The sequence below is a fragment of the Sphaeramia orbicularis genome, chromosome 19 (genome assembly GCF_902148855.1).
Source record: "Sphaeramia orbicularis chromosome 19, fSphaOr1.1, whole genome shotgun sequence".
NCBI classification, from domain to species: domain Eukaryota; kingdom Metazoa; phylum Chordata; class Actinopteri; order Kurtiformes; family Apogonidae; genus Sphaeramia; species Sphaeramia orbicularis.
The window spans coordinates 53,190,797-53,204,451 of NC_043975.1; the positions used below are offsets into that span (position 1 = coordinate 53,190,797).

At 42.5% G+C, this 13,655-nt stretch overlaps 1 protein-coding gene across 1 annotated transcript in view; it reads left to right on the plus strand.

The window, feature by feature from the left end:
- Positions 1-4,966: 4,966 nt before the first annotated feature.
- Positions 4,967-13,655, plus strand: part of LOC115439345 (urotensin-2 receptor-like) — a 69,975-nt gene continuing 61,286 nt past the window's right edge. The window contains 5 exon segments of the mRNA XM_030163178.1: positions 4,967-5,032; positions 7,730-8,014; positions 8,017-8,426; positions 8,428-8,445; positions 9,932-10,310. Of these exon segments, the coding sequence (XP_030019038.1) occupies positions 7,732-8,014; positions 8,017-8,426; positions 8,428-8,445; positions 9,932-10,309 (1,089 nt within the window). The 5' untranslated portion in view covers positions 4,967-5,032; positions 7,730-7,731 and the 3' untranslated portion in view covers position 10,310.

The following is a 13,655-nucleotide window of genomic DNA, read 5'->3' on the forward strand; positions in this document are numbered from 1 at the left end:
TTACTGCATCATTTGTGGACGGTGTCCACCGGTGCCACATTGTGACCTTCAGCTCACTGGTAATGGTGGGTTTGGAAGTACTTTTAGGACATGGTACCAAGTTCTATGGAGATGGAATCTGCATCTCCATATTACAAATTAAACTCTGAAATCTGCAGGTAATTGGTTGTTTTAAGTTTGTACTTGATAAAACATCTGGAACCTCAATAACTGACTGGAAATGTCAAAGTTACAAATTAAGAATTTATTTTCAGCAGGTTCAAAAAAAGGATCCTGGGCCAACACAGCACAGACACCAAAGTCAGAAGAAAGAGTTTTACCCCCTTTTCTGTTATAAAAGTTAAACCGTGTCTCTTGTAGTGGGCTAAAAGTAACAGCAGTAAACTAAAAACACACTTAAACCCAAATACCCACAGTTTAAGAGAACTAAAATAAGATAAATAGTGAGTGCTGCAGTCAGTGGTTCATCAGTGTATCACCGTTCTGTCCGTTATTGATTATAGTTGTATATTGAATGACTCTGGATGTAAACATTAACTGACGTTAGCACAGAAAATATACACACGGTGTGTTTTAAACAGATCTTGACCTGAATCTTGTTTGTATGGTAATGCTGTGGTGGAGCGGGTCCAGTGAGGGGATGACGAGCTGTGTGCTGCTGCGGTCCTCTTTCGCCGTGCCTCTGTAAAACACAGTCAGTGCATATTTATTGTTAAAGGTGTATAACAGTGGTGATTTTTAGAATATTGTGGGGAATGGGTTTGTAGACACATTAGGCGGCTGCAGCTGTGGCTCAGTTGGTTAGAGCGGGTCGTCCAATGACCAAGAGGGTTGGCGGTTCAAATCCTGGCTCTGACTGTCCACATGTCAAAGTGTCCTTGGACAAGACACTGAACCCTAAATGGTCCCAGCAGGACCAGGCAGTGCCCTGCATGGCAGCAGTCGCCCGCTGGTGTATGAGTGTGTGTGTGAATGGGTGAGTGTGAGGAACTGTAAAGCACTTTGGGCACCATGAAGGTGGAGAACATGCGCTCTATAAGTTTCAGTCCATTTACCATTTTAGATGCTAATGTACCGTATGGGCTTCCGTTTCCACCAGAGTGTCCAGCTAAAAGAATCCCTGGGGGGCTTGGACACTGTTTTAAAGGTTCTGGGAGGGAAGCACACATGGGAGGTTGAAGGAGGGGTGTTTGGTGTGGGGTTAAATGTAAATATGTAGATATGTGTTTGTCTAGTGTTGTTGGGTATATGGCTCTGTATTAATATTTGTAAATAGTGTATTTTATGAGTTTGTGGTGTTTTTCTAAAGGTAAAAAGAACTATATAGTTAGTGTGTGTATATATAAATGGTGTAGCCAGTCACGTGCACAGTGGCCTCTCTGTATATATGTGGGTCATTAGTGTTGGTAGGGCGTAATGACGGGACTGTTGGTTCTTTTAAGGGAGTCGTTCAATCAGGAGTCGTTCACTGACAAGAGTCGTTCAACAGACTGGCTCTGTTATGTTTTTGGCATTCTTTTGAAACACCAGTGTTTAAATGACTAAATAGGCTACATGTGATGATTGACATTCCATTTTAAAGGTTTGTGAATTGGCGCGGCAGTAAATATTATTTTACCGTAAAAATAACGTTAGTTCAATGTGTGGGTTAAATCCATGACATGAGAGGTGACATTAGACAAATGATGGAACTGGACCAAAAACATCCCAGTACATTCTGTGGACTAGTCTGTAGAATAAAAGGGAAGAAGAAAATAAAAGATTTTTCTGATGAAAGAACATTTGATTCTCCTCAAAACAAGAACAATAAATGTGAGTTTTTAAATGGTGGTGCAAATTATTCGTGACCCAGACTGAAGATATATATTTTTTGCAAATATTACAAGTGTCATGTCCATCTTTCTTTCTGAAAGTTCATCCAAATCCTCTCCTTTTTCTTTGGCTCATTACTCACAGGTGCTCACTCACTCACTCTCAAATTTTTTCTCTGGTTTCAACCAGTCTTCCAGTTTCTCGTCCTCCTCTCCTCCTCCTTCCTCTCCTCCCCTCCTCCTCCCTCCCCTCTTCCTCCAGTCTTCCAGCTCCTCCTCCTCCAATCTTCCAGCTCCGCCCTCCTCAGTCTTCCAGCTCCTCCTCCTCCAATCTCCAGCTCCGCCTCCTCAGTCCTTCCAGCTCCGCCTCCTCAGTCTTCCAGGTCCTCATCCAGTCTTCCAGCTCCGCCTCCTCCAGTCTTCCAGCTCCGCCTCCTCCAGTCTTCCAGCTCCTCCTCCAGTCTTCCAGCTCCGCCCTCTCCAGTTTTCCAGCTCCTCCTCCTCCAGTCTTCAGCTCCGCCTCCTCCAGTTCTTCCAGCTCCTCCTCCAGTCTTCCATCTCCACCTCCTCCAGTTTCCAGCTCTGCCTCCTCCAGTCTTCCCGCTCTGCCCTCCTCAGTCTTCAGCTCCGCCTCTCCAGTCTTCCATCTCCACCTCCTCCAGTCTTCCAGCTCCTCCTCCAGTCTTCCAGCTCCGCCTCCTCCAGTCTTCCAGCTCCTCCTCCAGTCTTCCAGCTCCGCCTCCTCCAGTCTTCCATCTCCGCCTCTTCCAGTCTTCCAGCTCCTCCTCCTCCAGTATGCTCACCTCATGCTTCAACTGTTGTTTTTTTTTTTAACTTCTTCCATCAGACATGCTCAGCTGCACTTTTTTTCTGCTGGAACATTGTCCTCCAGCCCAGTCCCTCCCCAGTGATGCTAAATTGACAGGCAATCGGACACTCCCTCCTAATAAAAAAAATTTTAAAAAATGAACAGCTCTTTACAAAGACTCAGTTCCCATTGTTTCATTTCAAAGAGCTGGTCAAAAGATTCGATTCGTTCGTGAACATCACATCACTAGTAGGGGGTTGGTGAAGGTTGTGTTTTTTGAGTTTCCTGCAACAATAAATAAAAGTGTTTTTTGCTACAACACCTAACCCTAACCTGGGTCAAGCTCCTTTTTAAACGCGCCTTGACTACTCAAGCTGTTGGAGTCAAACTATCAAAATCAAATGCAGAGCCGTGAAGACCCGGCACCGGTCCAGTAAGCCAACCGCAGGGTTTTCCCCACACTCACCGATGGCCTTGAATGCGTCTTCCTCTTACCCAGCGTCCGGGGAAGGAAAAAAGAGACACCTCCCTGGAAATGGTGCCCTGGGCTTTTTAAAGGGTTCGTGATTTGCCCATTCACTGATTGTCAGTTCATTAAGGTGGATGTGTTGCAGGTGAGCCAGTCCAAAACCCCACCCCTGACACTTCAATCACCACAAAGGCCCATGTAGAATAACAAGGCAACAACAACATGCAATGGACAGTTCACACTCACAATAAAAAGTCCAAGTCCACAATGAATCCTGCAATTAAAAAATCAAAACATGCAATACCAAAGAAACAAACACACATCTTGCACAAAACCACTCAGTAAAAGATTAACTAGAAGCACTCGGAAGAGCGCAGACCTCCACCAAGGCAGATCAGTGGCCCCCCATCACCACCAAAATTCAATCATTTGTTCCTTGTGCCAGTATCAACATTTCCTGAAATGTTCCTCCAAATCCCTCCTTAACTTTTTGAGTTATCTTGCACACAGACAGACAAACCAACGCAGCAAAAACAGAACCTCCTTTGGCAGAGGAAATAAAAAAGAAAATCATGCTCATAAAATTGCTGCATCCCTTTTCCTGCTCGCTGGCTTCCTGACAGAAGCTTCACACCTTGGACTGTGTAAACCTCCAGTGTTTTGGAGTTTCATCTTTATGTCAGGAGTCATCTGTATCGTACACTGTCAAGGACACTTCCATAAAAACTCAAACGTGTTTGTATTTTCAACGCTGCTGTTTGAACCATTCTGAGAATTTTTAAAAATGTATTTGATGTCGAATTCCAAACCTCTTGAAAAAGCGCAAACAACAAATGTCCCTGACCATCCGTCCAGTGACCCGGTCCTGACTGTGTTGATCTCCAGTGGGAGGTTAAAGACCGGCTTCAGCTCAGACCAGACCCTTTAGCCCTCCTACTGTCCACATGCAGCAGATCAGGGTGATGACAGTACTTAGGTGAATTGCTGCAGTGTGAGGTGACCCTGATGTTTCCCATTTAAATAATGGATTACCCCCCCCCACCCAACCCACCGGCACCACCCCCCTCCCCCGCTGGAACAATGCGGTTGTCGGCTGTCTTTTTGGCTGGCTGATTTATGCTGTGTGTGTTGTCAGTTGTGTGTCTGTGTAACGTGTCTAAAGTGCTGCTGGTGTTGTTAGCTGGTGCCATCCGCTGCCTGTGTGGACAAACATGGCACAACACTTTTCCTACACACCTCCTGCCGTCCGCGCACTCTACTGCTCCTTCACACTTAGGGCTCGGGCGAGTGAGTTTTGAGTGAGTGAGGGTGAGTGAGTGAACAATGTGAGTGAGCGATGTGAACAAGTGAGCGAGCCTCAGTGGCTGCATGCTTCCCAACCCCCCCCCCCCCCCCCCCCCCCCCCCCACATATATATACACACACCTCCTCCTCCTCCTCTCTCCCCCTGTTCCCTCATTACCTCTGCCACACTCTGCTTCTCAGTCAAAGGGGCTGCTTCTCTGGAACTCGCTGCAAGCTGAACAGGATCCTCTCACTCATCCTCTGCTCTATATTTCTAGTATCATTTTGTCTTTTTTCTGCTGCTGATGCTGCAGGAAGGTTCACAGTTTTTCTGTTGTGGATGCCAGCAGGTTAATGGACAGGGGAACTTTTAAGGCTGCTACCAGTGCAGGTTTTTTTCTTGACTGGATCTTCGACTGGCTCTGTTCTCCAAGGGTGATATGTAGATGTGGATGACTCATTTGGGTTGGGTTTTTTTTTGTTTGTTTGTTGTTTTGTACCATCTATATGTTCTGAGCCTCAGACACTGTAGAAGTTGTGGGACATGTTCTGTAGTGTGTCATTTTGCGGTCTGTGTGCAGTTTGGAGGAGCTAAAATGAGGCAGAGCATGGGTGATGGAGCTGCAGCTGGATGTTGAATCTTTGTGTCTCAGTCGGCAGGTAAGGCTGCGTTCTGCATGCACACATCAACACAGCATGGTATCAAATGAATAATAGATGTAATGAAATTGCTCATACATAGGAGTGCATTGGCTGTGAAGGCTGCTGTGTTTATCAGACACTTCTATTTGGAGTGACATGGAATAGAAAGAGGAGCTGATGTGATCTTTGTCCCTGATGCTTTCGGAACAGCATCGTCCTCATTCTTTCTTAATGATTTTCTGTCTTAATCTCACTCCAGTCAGAGATGTAGAGCTCTAATATAAGGAAGAAGTTTAAAGTTTCTGTTCGTTTAGGAGTTGCATGAACTGTCTGAACTGATGCCATAAAGACCAACTGATGATCATATTTGAAGACTTTTTAACAAATGGTTGAGGGAGAGAATGAGCAGTTTATATTCCTCAGAAGGAAAACTAAACGGACACCACTCAGTGTATTCATCTGATATCTCACCTCAGCAGCCTGAGAAACTGATTGGACTGTTACTATTGTCATTATCGGGTCTGCGTATCCGTCTGCTGCTCTCTCAGTTCACTCATTAAATCCTGATCAACTTTGTTTTTGGGACAAAAAAACAGACCTAAACAGATGTTTAACATCACACAACAATTTTATTGTGTCTGAGCGTCGGCACAGTGTAGGGAAGTCTAAAATGCATGTGTGACTCAGGTGTGTTTTTAATAGGTCACATGGATGCAGGAGTTTGACTTTATCATTTTGCGATGTGCAACAGTCACAAAAACCTGTGATAAAAGGTTGATTAAGCTGTGAGTCATACAGTTCCAGTGGAATGAGCCAGTAAAAGCCTGTTCTGAACTGGAATCCCTCACTTCACCTCTTTATTATCTTATTATCTTTATCTTTGTATTTTATTATTTATCTTTATGTCTTTATTCAAATGCAGCGCTCAGAACATTTCTGTCCTCTGTCCTTTTCTTGATGTTGTGAAGCCCCAGGGTTTATCCTCATTAAGTGAGTGTGTTTTTGACATCTGCGTTCATTTTTCACAGTTCTATTTAAAAATGTAAAAAGTCATAGCAGCTTTTAAAACACACCAATATCAGGGATTTCAGTTACAGCGATTTGACCCTAAAGTGTAGACACTCTCCTAATAAGTGGCTTTTTGTATCAATGAAGAGTATAGATTTGTTGCCCATGGACCGGACAATGTGGCGTCCCTTCAACTGGAACCACATCTATTCCCACTGTTTCTAAAATACAGCCCTGAGAACATTTCTGTGGCATGTAATTTCCTGTTCTGTTTGATGCTTTGAATTTCTAAAGTCCATTCTCATCAAGCAGATGCATTTGTGACATATCTACAATAAAATACTGAGGTCAGACAAAAAATAAAAATCACAAACTGTTTCAAAACATCTGGAGATTCACATGGCTGACTCGGAAAAGTTTTGAGAACACAGTTTCTTTCTTTTTTTTTTTTTTTTCATGGGTAGCAGCTTTTAAAAGAGGAGGTAAAATGAAGGATTTCTCAGTCAAAGGACGTAACAATTCTGCAAATGAATGGATAAATTAATTTATCATAAGATGTAATTCATTGCAGCTATTTTTATTAACATTTTAAATGTGTTAATAAAAAAAAAATACAAATGCAGAAAATTCTTTTAAAAAATGATTTAAAAGTTTTTTTGCTTGGAAGAGGTGGAAACGTTTATGTATCACTTTAACCCATAAAGACCCAGTGCAACTTTATGACAGCTTTCTAATGGATTTTTTCTCTCCTTTTAACCTTCTTAAGAGATTTATTACCATTTTTTATATTATCCTGTGTAATTTTTCATAATTCATTGTAAATAATGTATTTTCCCCTATATTTAAATAAGTGATCATGTAGACATTTATGAAAACTCAGAGAAGATTCAAAGGATATTATTTACAAAAGAAAACAAGAAAAGTGACATTTTCAGCAAAATATATTAATTGAACATAAAAACAAGCCTCAAAAACCACTGTCATTTGTCAAACTCCATGGGTTTTACTGGTGAATCAACGTTGAAGAAGATGACAGTGTTTCTGCATTCACTGTGGAGCTCCTGAACATCCAAATGGGTCATGTGTGATGACCATGAAAGGATGACACACTGCATTTTACACCAGTTATTTACATGGAGTGATAGGATTAGTGGATCAACAGGTATTGAACATTAGAGATGAGTCGATGCTTTTGGTCACCAGGGCTTTGTGGGTCTAAAGCAGATGCATAGAAACAAAACTAATGTATGAAGAGGTACGCACATGTTGGACAAAGCTTTGACCCATGAAGAGTTTTGTACCAATGCTGTATGATCCAACCAGTCCTGTTCAGTTTTGACCAAAGCCAGGTCCAGGTTTTTCCACAATAATCTGCCCCTGACATATGTCATCTCCTCGCGCACAGACCCAGTTTAGCATGTTAGTATATGAACCACGATCTAGACCTTTAATGAAAAGTCCATGTTGGAAAGAAAACTCATATTATGCACATGACGTATGCACATTTGGATTAGAGGTTAGGGGGTTAGAGTTGACCCTAACCCCCTAACACCACTAACTCTGCCCCCAACCCCCTAACCCTAACCCCCCTAACTCTAATCCTAACCCCCTAACCTTAAACCTTAGCCCATCTGATAATGTTTGTAAGTCAAATGCTGACTGGTCCCTGGTCATTCTTCTTCCTAACGCCTGTTTCGGCCTTTCCAGAGATGACCACTGTTTCCATGGAGCCTGTTGGAGTCCTGGTGGACAGAGGCGCTAATGCCACCGACGCCCCCCTCAGTGCAAATGGGGTCACTGCAGCGACCTTCACCATCGGCACCATCCTGTCCATCATGTGCCTGGTCGGTATCTTGGGGAACATCTACACTCTGGTGGTCATGTGCCACTCCATGAGGAGCGCAGCCTCCATGTACATCTACATCATCAACTTAGCGTTAGCTGACCTGCTGTATCTGCTGACCATCCCCTTTGTGGTCTGCACACACTTCCTGGGGGATGGTACTTTGGGAATGCAGGGTGTAAGATTTTGATCAGTATGGACTTCCTGACCATGCACGCCAGTATTTTTACGCTGACGATCATGAGCACAGAGCGCTACTTTGCCGTTCTTAAACCACTGGACACGGTCAAACGCTCCAAAAGTTACCGGAAGGCCATAGCTGTGCTGGTCTGGGCTGCGTCTCTGATCCTCACCTTACCCATGGTTGTGAGCATTCAGCTGATGACGGTGGGCAATAAGACCATGTGTCAACCCACCCTGTCCCCACTCTTCTACAAAGTTTATATCTCCTCCCTGTTCTGCACAAGCATCGTGGCTCCAGGACTGATTATTGGATATCTGTACGTCCAGCTGGCACGCACCTATTGGGTTTCACAGACAGAGACCTTCAAACAAACCAAGAAAACTGCCCAATCAAAAGGTCAGTGTTGATTTCTAATTTCTTATCATGTAAAACACATCAGCCTGCCCTCTCATGATGGATGTAGTTGAAGGATTCCAAATGTGAAGCCAAAGTCCAAATGTTCTTGACCAGTAGAACTTCTGCCAATGTAGAAACTCACTCAGTCTTTTTAGGAGGATTTCTCTGGGGAGTCTGTGTGCAAGCTATCATTTCTCTGATCAGTTTATTTAGAGCTTACTCATTTATACAAAAACTAGGGATGCGTCAGTCCTGAAATTCCAGACAATCCAATTCACCAATGACATTAGGCCCATAAAGTGGGGGTGGGGGGGCAAATGTCTGATATTATTATTTTTTTCTCCTGTCATTCCATAAATGTTGCTGTGGTCAGATCAGATTGGTTCTGTGTTTCCTTTGCTTGTTCCTCGGTGCTTCCTTGCTCTAACTCCTGCAGTCAGTTGATGGTGCAGCTGCATCAGTTCAAACCTGCCTTTCAGACGCACTGAATATAGACGCACAATCAGCAACTAGTTTCAGGTTTGGTCAATCACATTGCACGCGCTAAATAATATTTGCATTTACTCCTCCCAATAATTTTGCACATTCTGTCAGAAATGCCCGTATTTCATATTCATCAGGACAAACATGCTAAATGGGTTGGACCAGCTGAGTTCCCATTTGACCGACGAGACCTTCAGTGTGTCCTGTTAGTAGATCAACTTCAACGTGTTTTTACGTATGCAGTAAAGTTTGTGCATGTTTTTACACCATCGTGCTCCTGTTCTGGGCCTGTTTCCTGTCATAGTAGTAGTAGTAGTAGTAGTATTAGTAGTAGTAGTAGTAGTAGTAGTAGCAGCAGCAGTAGTAGCAGTAGTAGTAGTAGTAGTAGCAGCAGTAGTAGCAGTAGTAGCAGTAGTAGTAGTAGTAGTATTAACTCTCCTGAACCTCCTTCCAGGTGCTCTACCTGATCTTCACCATCGTGCTCCTGTTCTGGGCCTGTTTCCTGTAGTAGTAGTAGTAGTAGTAACAGTAGTAGTAGTAGTAGTAGTAGTAACAGTAGTAGTAGTAGTAGTAGTAGTAGTAACAGCAGTAGTAGTAACAGTAGTAGTAGTATTAACTCTCCTGAACCTCCTTCCAGGTGCTCTACCTGATCTTCACCATCGTGCTCCTGTTCTGGGCCTGTTTCCTGTAGTAGTAGTAGTAGTAGTAACAGTAGTAGTAGTAGTAGTAGTAGTAGTAACAGTAGTAGTAGTAGTAGTAGTAGTAGTAGTAGTAGTAACAGTAGTAGTAGTATTAACTCTCCTGAACCTCCTTCCAGGTGCTCTACCTGATCTTCACCATCGTGCTCCTGTTCTGGGCCTGTTTCCTGTAGTAGTAGTAGTAGTAGTAACAGTAGTAGTAGTAGTAGTAGTAGTAGTAACAGTAGTAGTAGTAGTAGTAGTAGTAGTAACAGCAGTAGTAGTAACAGTAGTAGTAGTATTAACTCTCCTGAACCTCCTTCCAGGTGCTCTACCTGATCTTCACCATTGTGCTCCTGTTCTGGGCCTGTTTCCTGCCCTTCTGGGTCTGGCAGCTGCTGACTCAGTTCCATCCGTCCTTGTCTCTGTCCAACAAAGCCAAGCGGAACATCAACTACCTGACCACGTGTCTGACCTACTCCAACAGCTGCATCAACCCCTTCCTCTACACGCTTCTCACCAAGAACTACAAGGAGTACCTGAGGAAGCGCCGGCGGGTGTGGTCGGCCAGCAGCTACTTCAACAGGAGGAGTCCTTTTCAACGTTCGCCTCGCCGCTCGCCGTCCGCCAGCAGTCAGCAGTTTACGGAAAGTTTCAGCCTCACGCACACGGCGTCCGTACGAACGCACAACAGCAGTTTATGAGGTAAGAGCACAGCCATGACAACACACGTCCAGAACATCCTTCTGCTCACCACAGCAGAGGTGGATGATGCACCTGCACTACATAACAGGGCTGTAGTATTATGGGATGGTGGAGGCCTAATTCACTACATAACACAACTATGGTATTATGGGATGGTGGAGGTCTAATTCACTACATAACACAACTATGGTATTATGGGATGGTGGAGGTCTAATTCACTACATAACACAACTATGGTATTATGGGATGGTGGAGGCCTTATTAGTGCTATTGGGTCTGATCAAGTGGTACACATGGACACATGTCATGTTCGACGGTCTCTGTCATGTAAACAGAGTAACTTACATGCATGTATTATACATATTTGAGTATGTATTTATAAGCACTTTAACATCATGTACAAACAAAATAACAACATTTGGGGAGATAAAATGTTTAGATAAAAAATGTCACATTACTGCTCAGTAACATGAGGACTTGAAATAGACATCCATTTTTTAAGCTTTATGCAAACATTCAAAACATGTGGTTCTCGACAGAAGTTGATATCAAATAGGACAAAACCTTTTAGATATTATCTTCAGCTATGCTGAAAATAAATTTTGGCGTGAAATATTGAAAAGTTTCTGTGTTATTGACACGAGAATGTGGTACCATGTGGACAGGCTGCTATAGTAACATGTGGACCACTGTATGCATCACCCAGAATGTTGACTTATTTTTTAAAACAAGCCAGATATAATCACAATGTTTTATTTGATGTGTTTAACACCAGTGTTGGGCTCATTACTTTAAAAAAAAGTAATTAGTTATAGTTACTAGTTACTTTCCCAAAAAAGTAATTAAATTAATAATGGAATTACCCCTTCATAAATGCAATTAGTTACCATGGACGGTAATTATTGCATTACTTTTTTGAAAAACCTTCAAATATGAAATATATATATATATATATATATATATATATATATATATATATATATATATATATATGTAATCTGGTCCATCTTTACATTTGACCTGCCCATTGATTATTCATTAAAATACTATTATATATTAAAAGTACCATTAGAACACATGTCTTACAGACAGCTGAAATGTAGCTGTAAAACAGTGGCACTGTGCTGATAAAGTCTAATGTTTTTATGAGTTTTTGCTGAGTCAGAACATGATAACAGTTGTTTTCCACACCTGAATGTTAAAGTCAGTGGTTGTTCATGTGTGTGTGTGTGTGTGTGTGTCAGATGAACACATCCAGGGTGAACTCTGACCTCTCCAGGCCTAAGTGGTTTAGAAAATGAATGAGTCAATGAATCAACAAACCTGCATCATAGCAGAGCAACCAGTCACAGTCCATCTGGACCATTCATTCCATTGTGTGTGTGTGTGGGGGGTTGTTAAACCTTGTTCGACTCCAGTTTTTACAGGAAACATTTAAAGTAAACATTACTCTTGTTGAAATTTCTTGGGGATTTATGGCAAAAGCTCAACGCCATCAGATTGTTGCTGTTTCTTCCTCTTCCACATCAGTGGCCTGGGAGCTGTGGGACTGTGTGTGTATATGTGTGTGTATATGTGTGTATGTGTGTATATGTGTGTGTATATGTGTGTATATGTGTGTGTATATGTGTGTGTCTGGGATTGGGCTTTGTTTGAATTTCTATTGGAGGAAAGTCTTGTTCCAATTGTTTTTGTGATTACAGATGGTACCGATTTGTGGCACTCTGAAAAATGTGGCTGTGTGAAAGATACTGGTATGAGTGGAGGGGCAGTGTGGACATGATGGTTGATTTATGGAAGTGAATGAACCAGTGGAAGTTGAACAATAAATATCCAATCAAACAGGACATTTACTGGAACAGCTGCATTTATTATTATTATTATTATTATTATTATTATTATTATTATTATTATTACATTCAAAGCATTAATGGAACAACTCATATTTCACTTCATTGTATTTTTTTCAGTAGTCTTCTCCCAGTATTCAGTAGTCTTCAGTAGTGTTCTTCCAGTTTTCAGTAGTTTTCTTCCAGTATTCAGTAGTCTTCAGTAGTCTTCTTCCAGTCTTCAGTAGTCTTCTTCCAGTATTCAGTAGTCTTCAGTAGTCTTCTTTCCAGTCTTCAGTAGTGTTCTTCCAGTCTTCAGCAGTCTTCTTCCAGTATTCAGTAGTCTTCAGTAGTCTTCTTCCAGTCTTCAGCAGTCTTCTTCCAGTATTCAGTAGTCTTCAGTAGTCTTCTTCCAGTCTTCAGTAGTCTTCTTCCAGTCTTCAGTAGTTTTCTTCCAGTATTCAGTTGTCTTCAGTATTCTTCCAGTATTCAGTAGTCTTCAGTAGTCTTCTTCCAGTCTTCAGTAGTCTTCTTCCAGTCTTCAGTAGTTTTCTTCCAGTATTCAGTTGTCTTCAGTATTCTTCCAGTATTCAGTAGTCTTCAGTAGTCTTCTTCCAGTCTTCAGTAGTGTTCTTCCAGTCTTCAGTAGTTTTCTTTCAGTATTCAGTAGTCTTCAGTAGTCTTCTTCCAGTCTTCAGTAGGTAAGTAAGTAAGTAAGGAAGTAAAATTTATTTATAGAGCACTTTTCACAGACAGAGTCACAAAGTGCTTTATCAATTCAAATCAGAATCAGATCCAGTTTACAGAGACCCAACAGAATCCTCCAGGAGCAAACACTTGTGATTGGTGACAGTGGAAGGAAAAACTTCCCTTTAACAGCAGAAACGTGGAGCAGACCCAGACTCCTGAAGGATGGACGTCTGCCTGGACCAGTTGGGATTAAAGAGAGAGAGTAAAGGAGGAGAAAAGAGAGAGTGATAGAGATAGAGAGAGGACTGGGCGGGGGGGGGGGGGGGGGGGCATGGGGTACTTTATGATGAATACATAGAGAGTAATCAGTTTGTGGTGGTCCTGGGTCAGGTGGGAAACTAAACAGCCTTTTTGAACAGGAGGGTTTTGAGGTGTTTTTTAAAGCTCTCTACAGAGTCCATGGACCATTGGTGCAGAGGCAGGTCATTCCATAGACGTGGTCCACAGCTTTAACAGACCTGTCACCGCGTGTGCTAAAAAAGGTGCATGGAACCATTAGCAGGTGCTGTCCTGAAGACCAGTAGTCTTCAGTAGTCTTTAGTAGTCTTAGTAGTGAGAGAGGGGTGGAGAGAGAGAGGAAACACCGATGAATGTTTATCTGTCACTTAGACGGGTTGTGGCAAAGGCACATATCTGCCCCAGAGCAAGAAAATACAGCATGGCACACGTTTAGCATCTTTAGCTTTGAAGAGAAATAAATCACTAACGAACTGTAATCCTTGTAACAGGTGAATTCTAATGAACTCAGCGTCGACATAGCAGGATG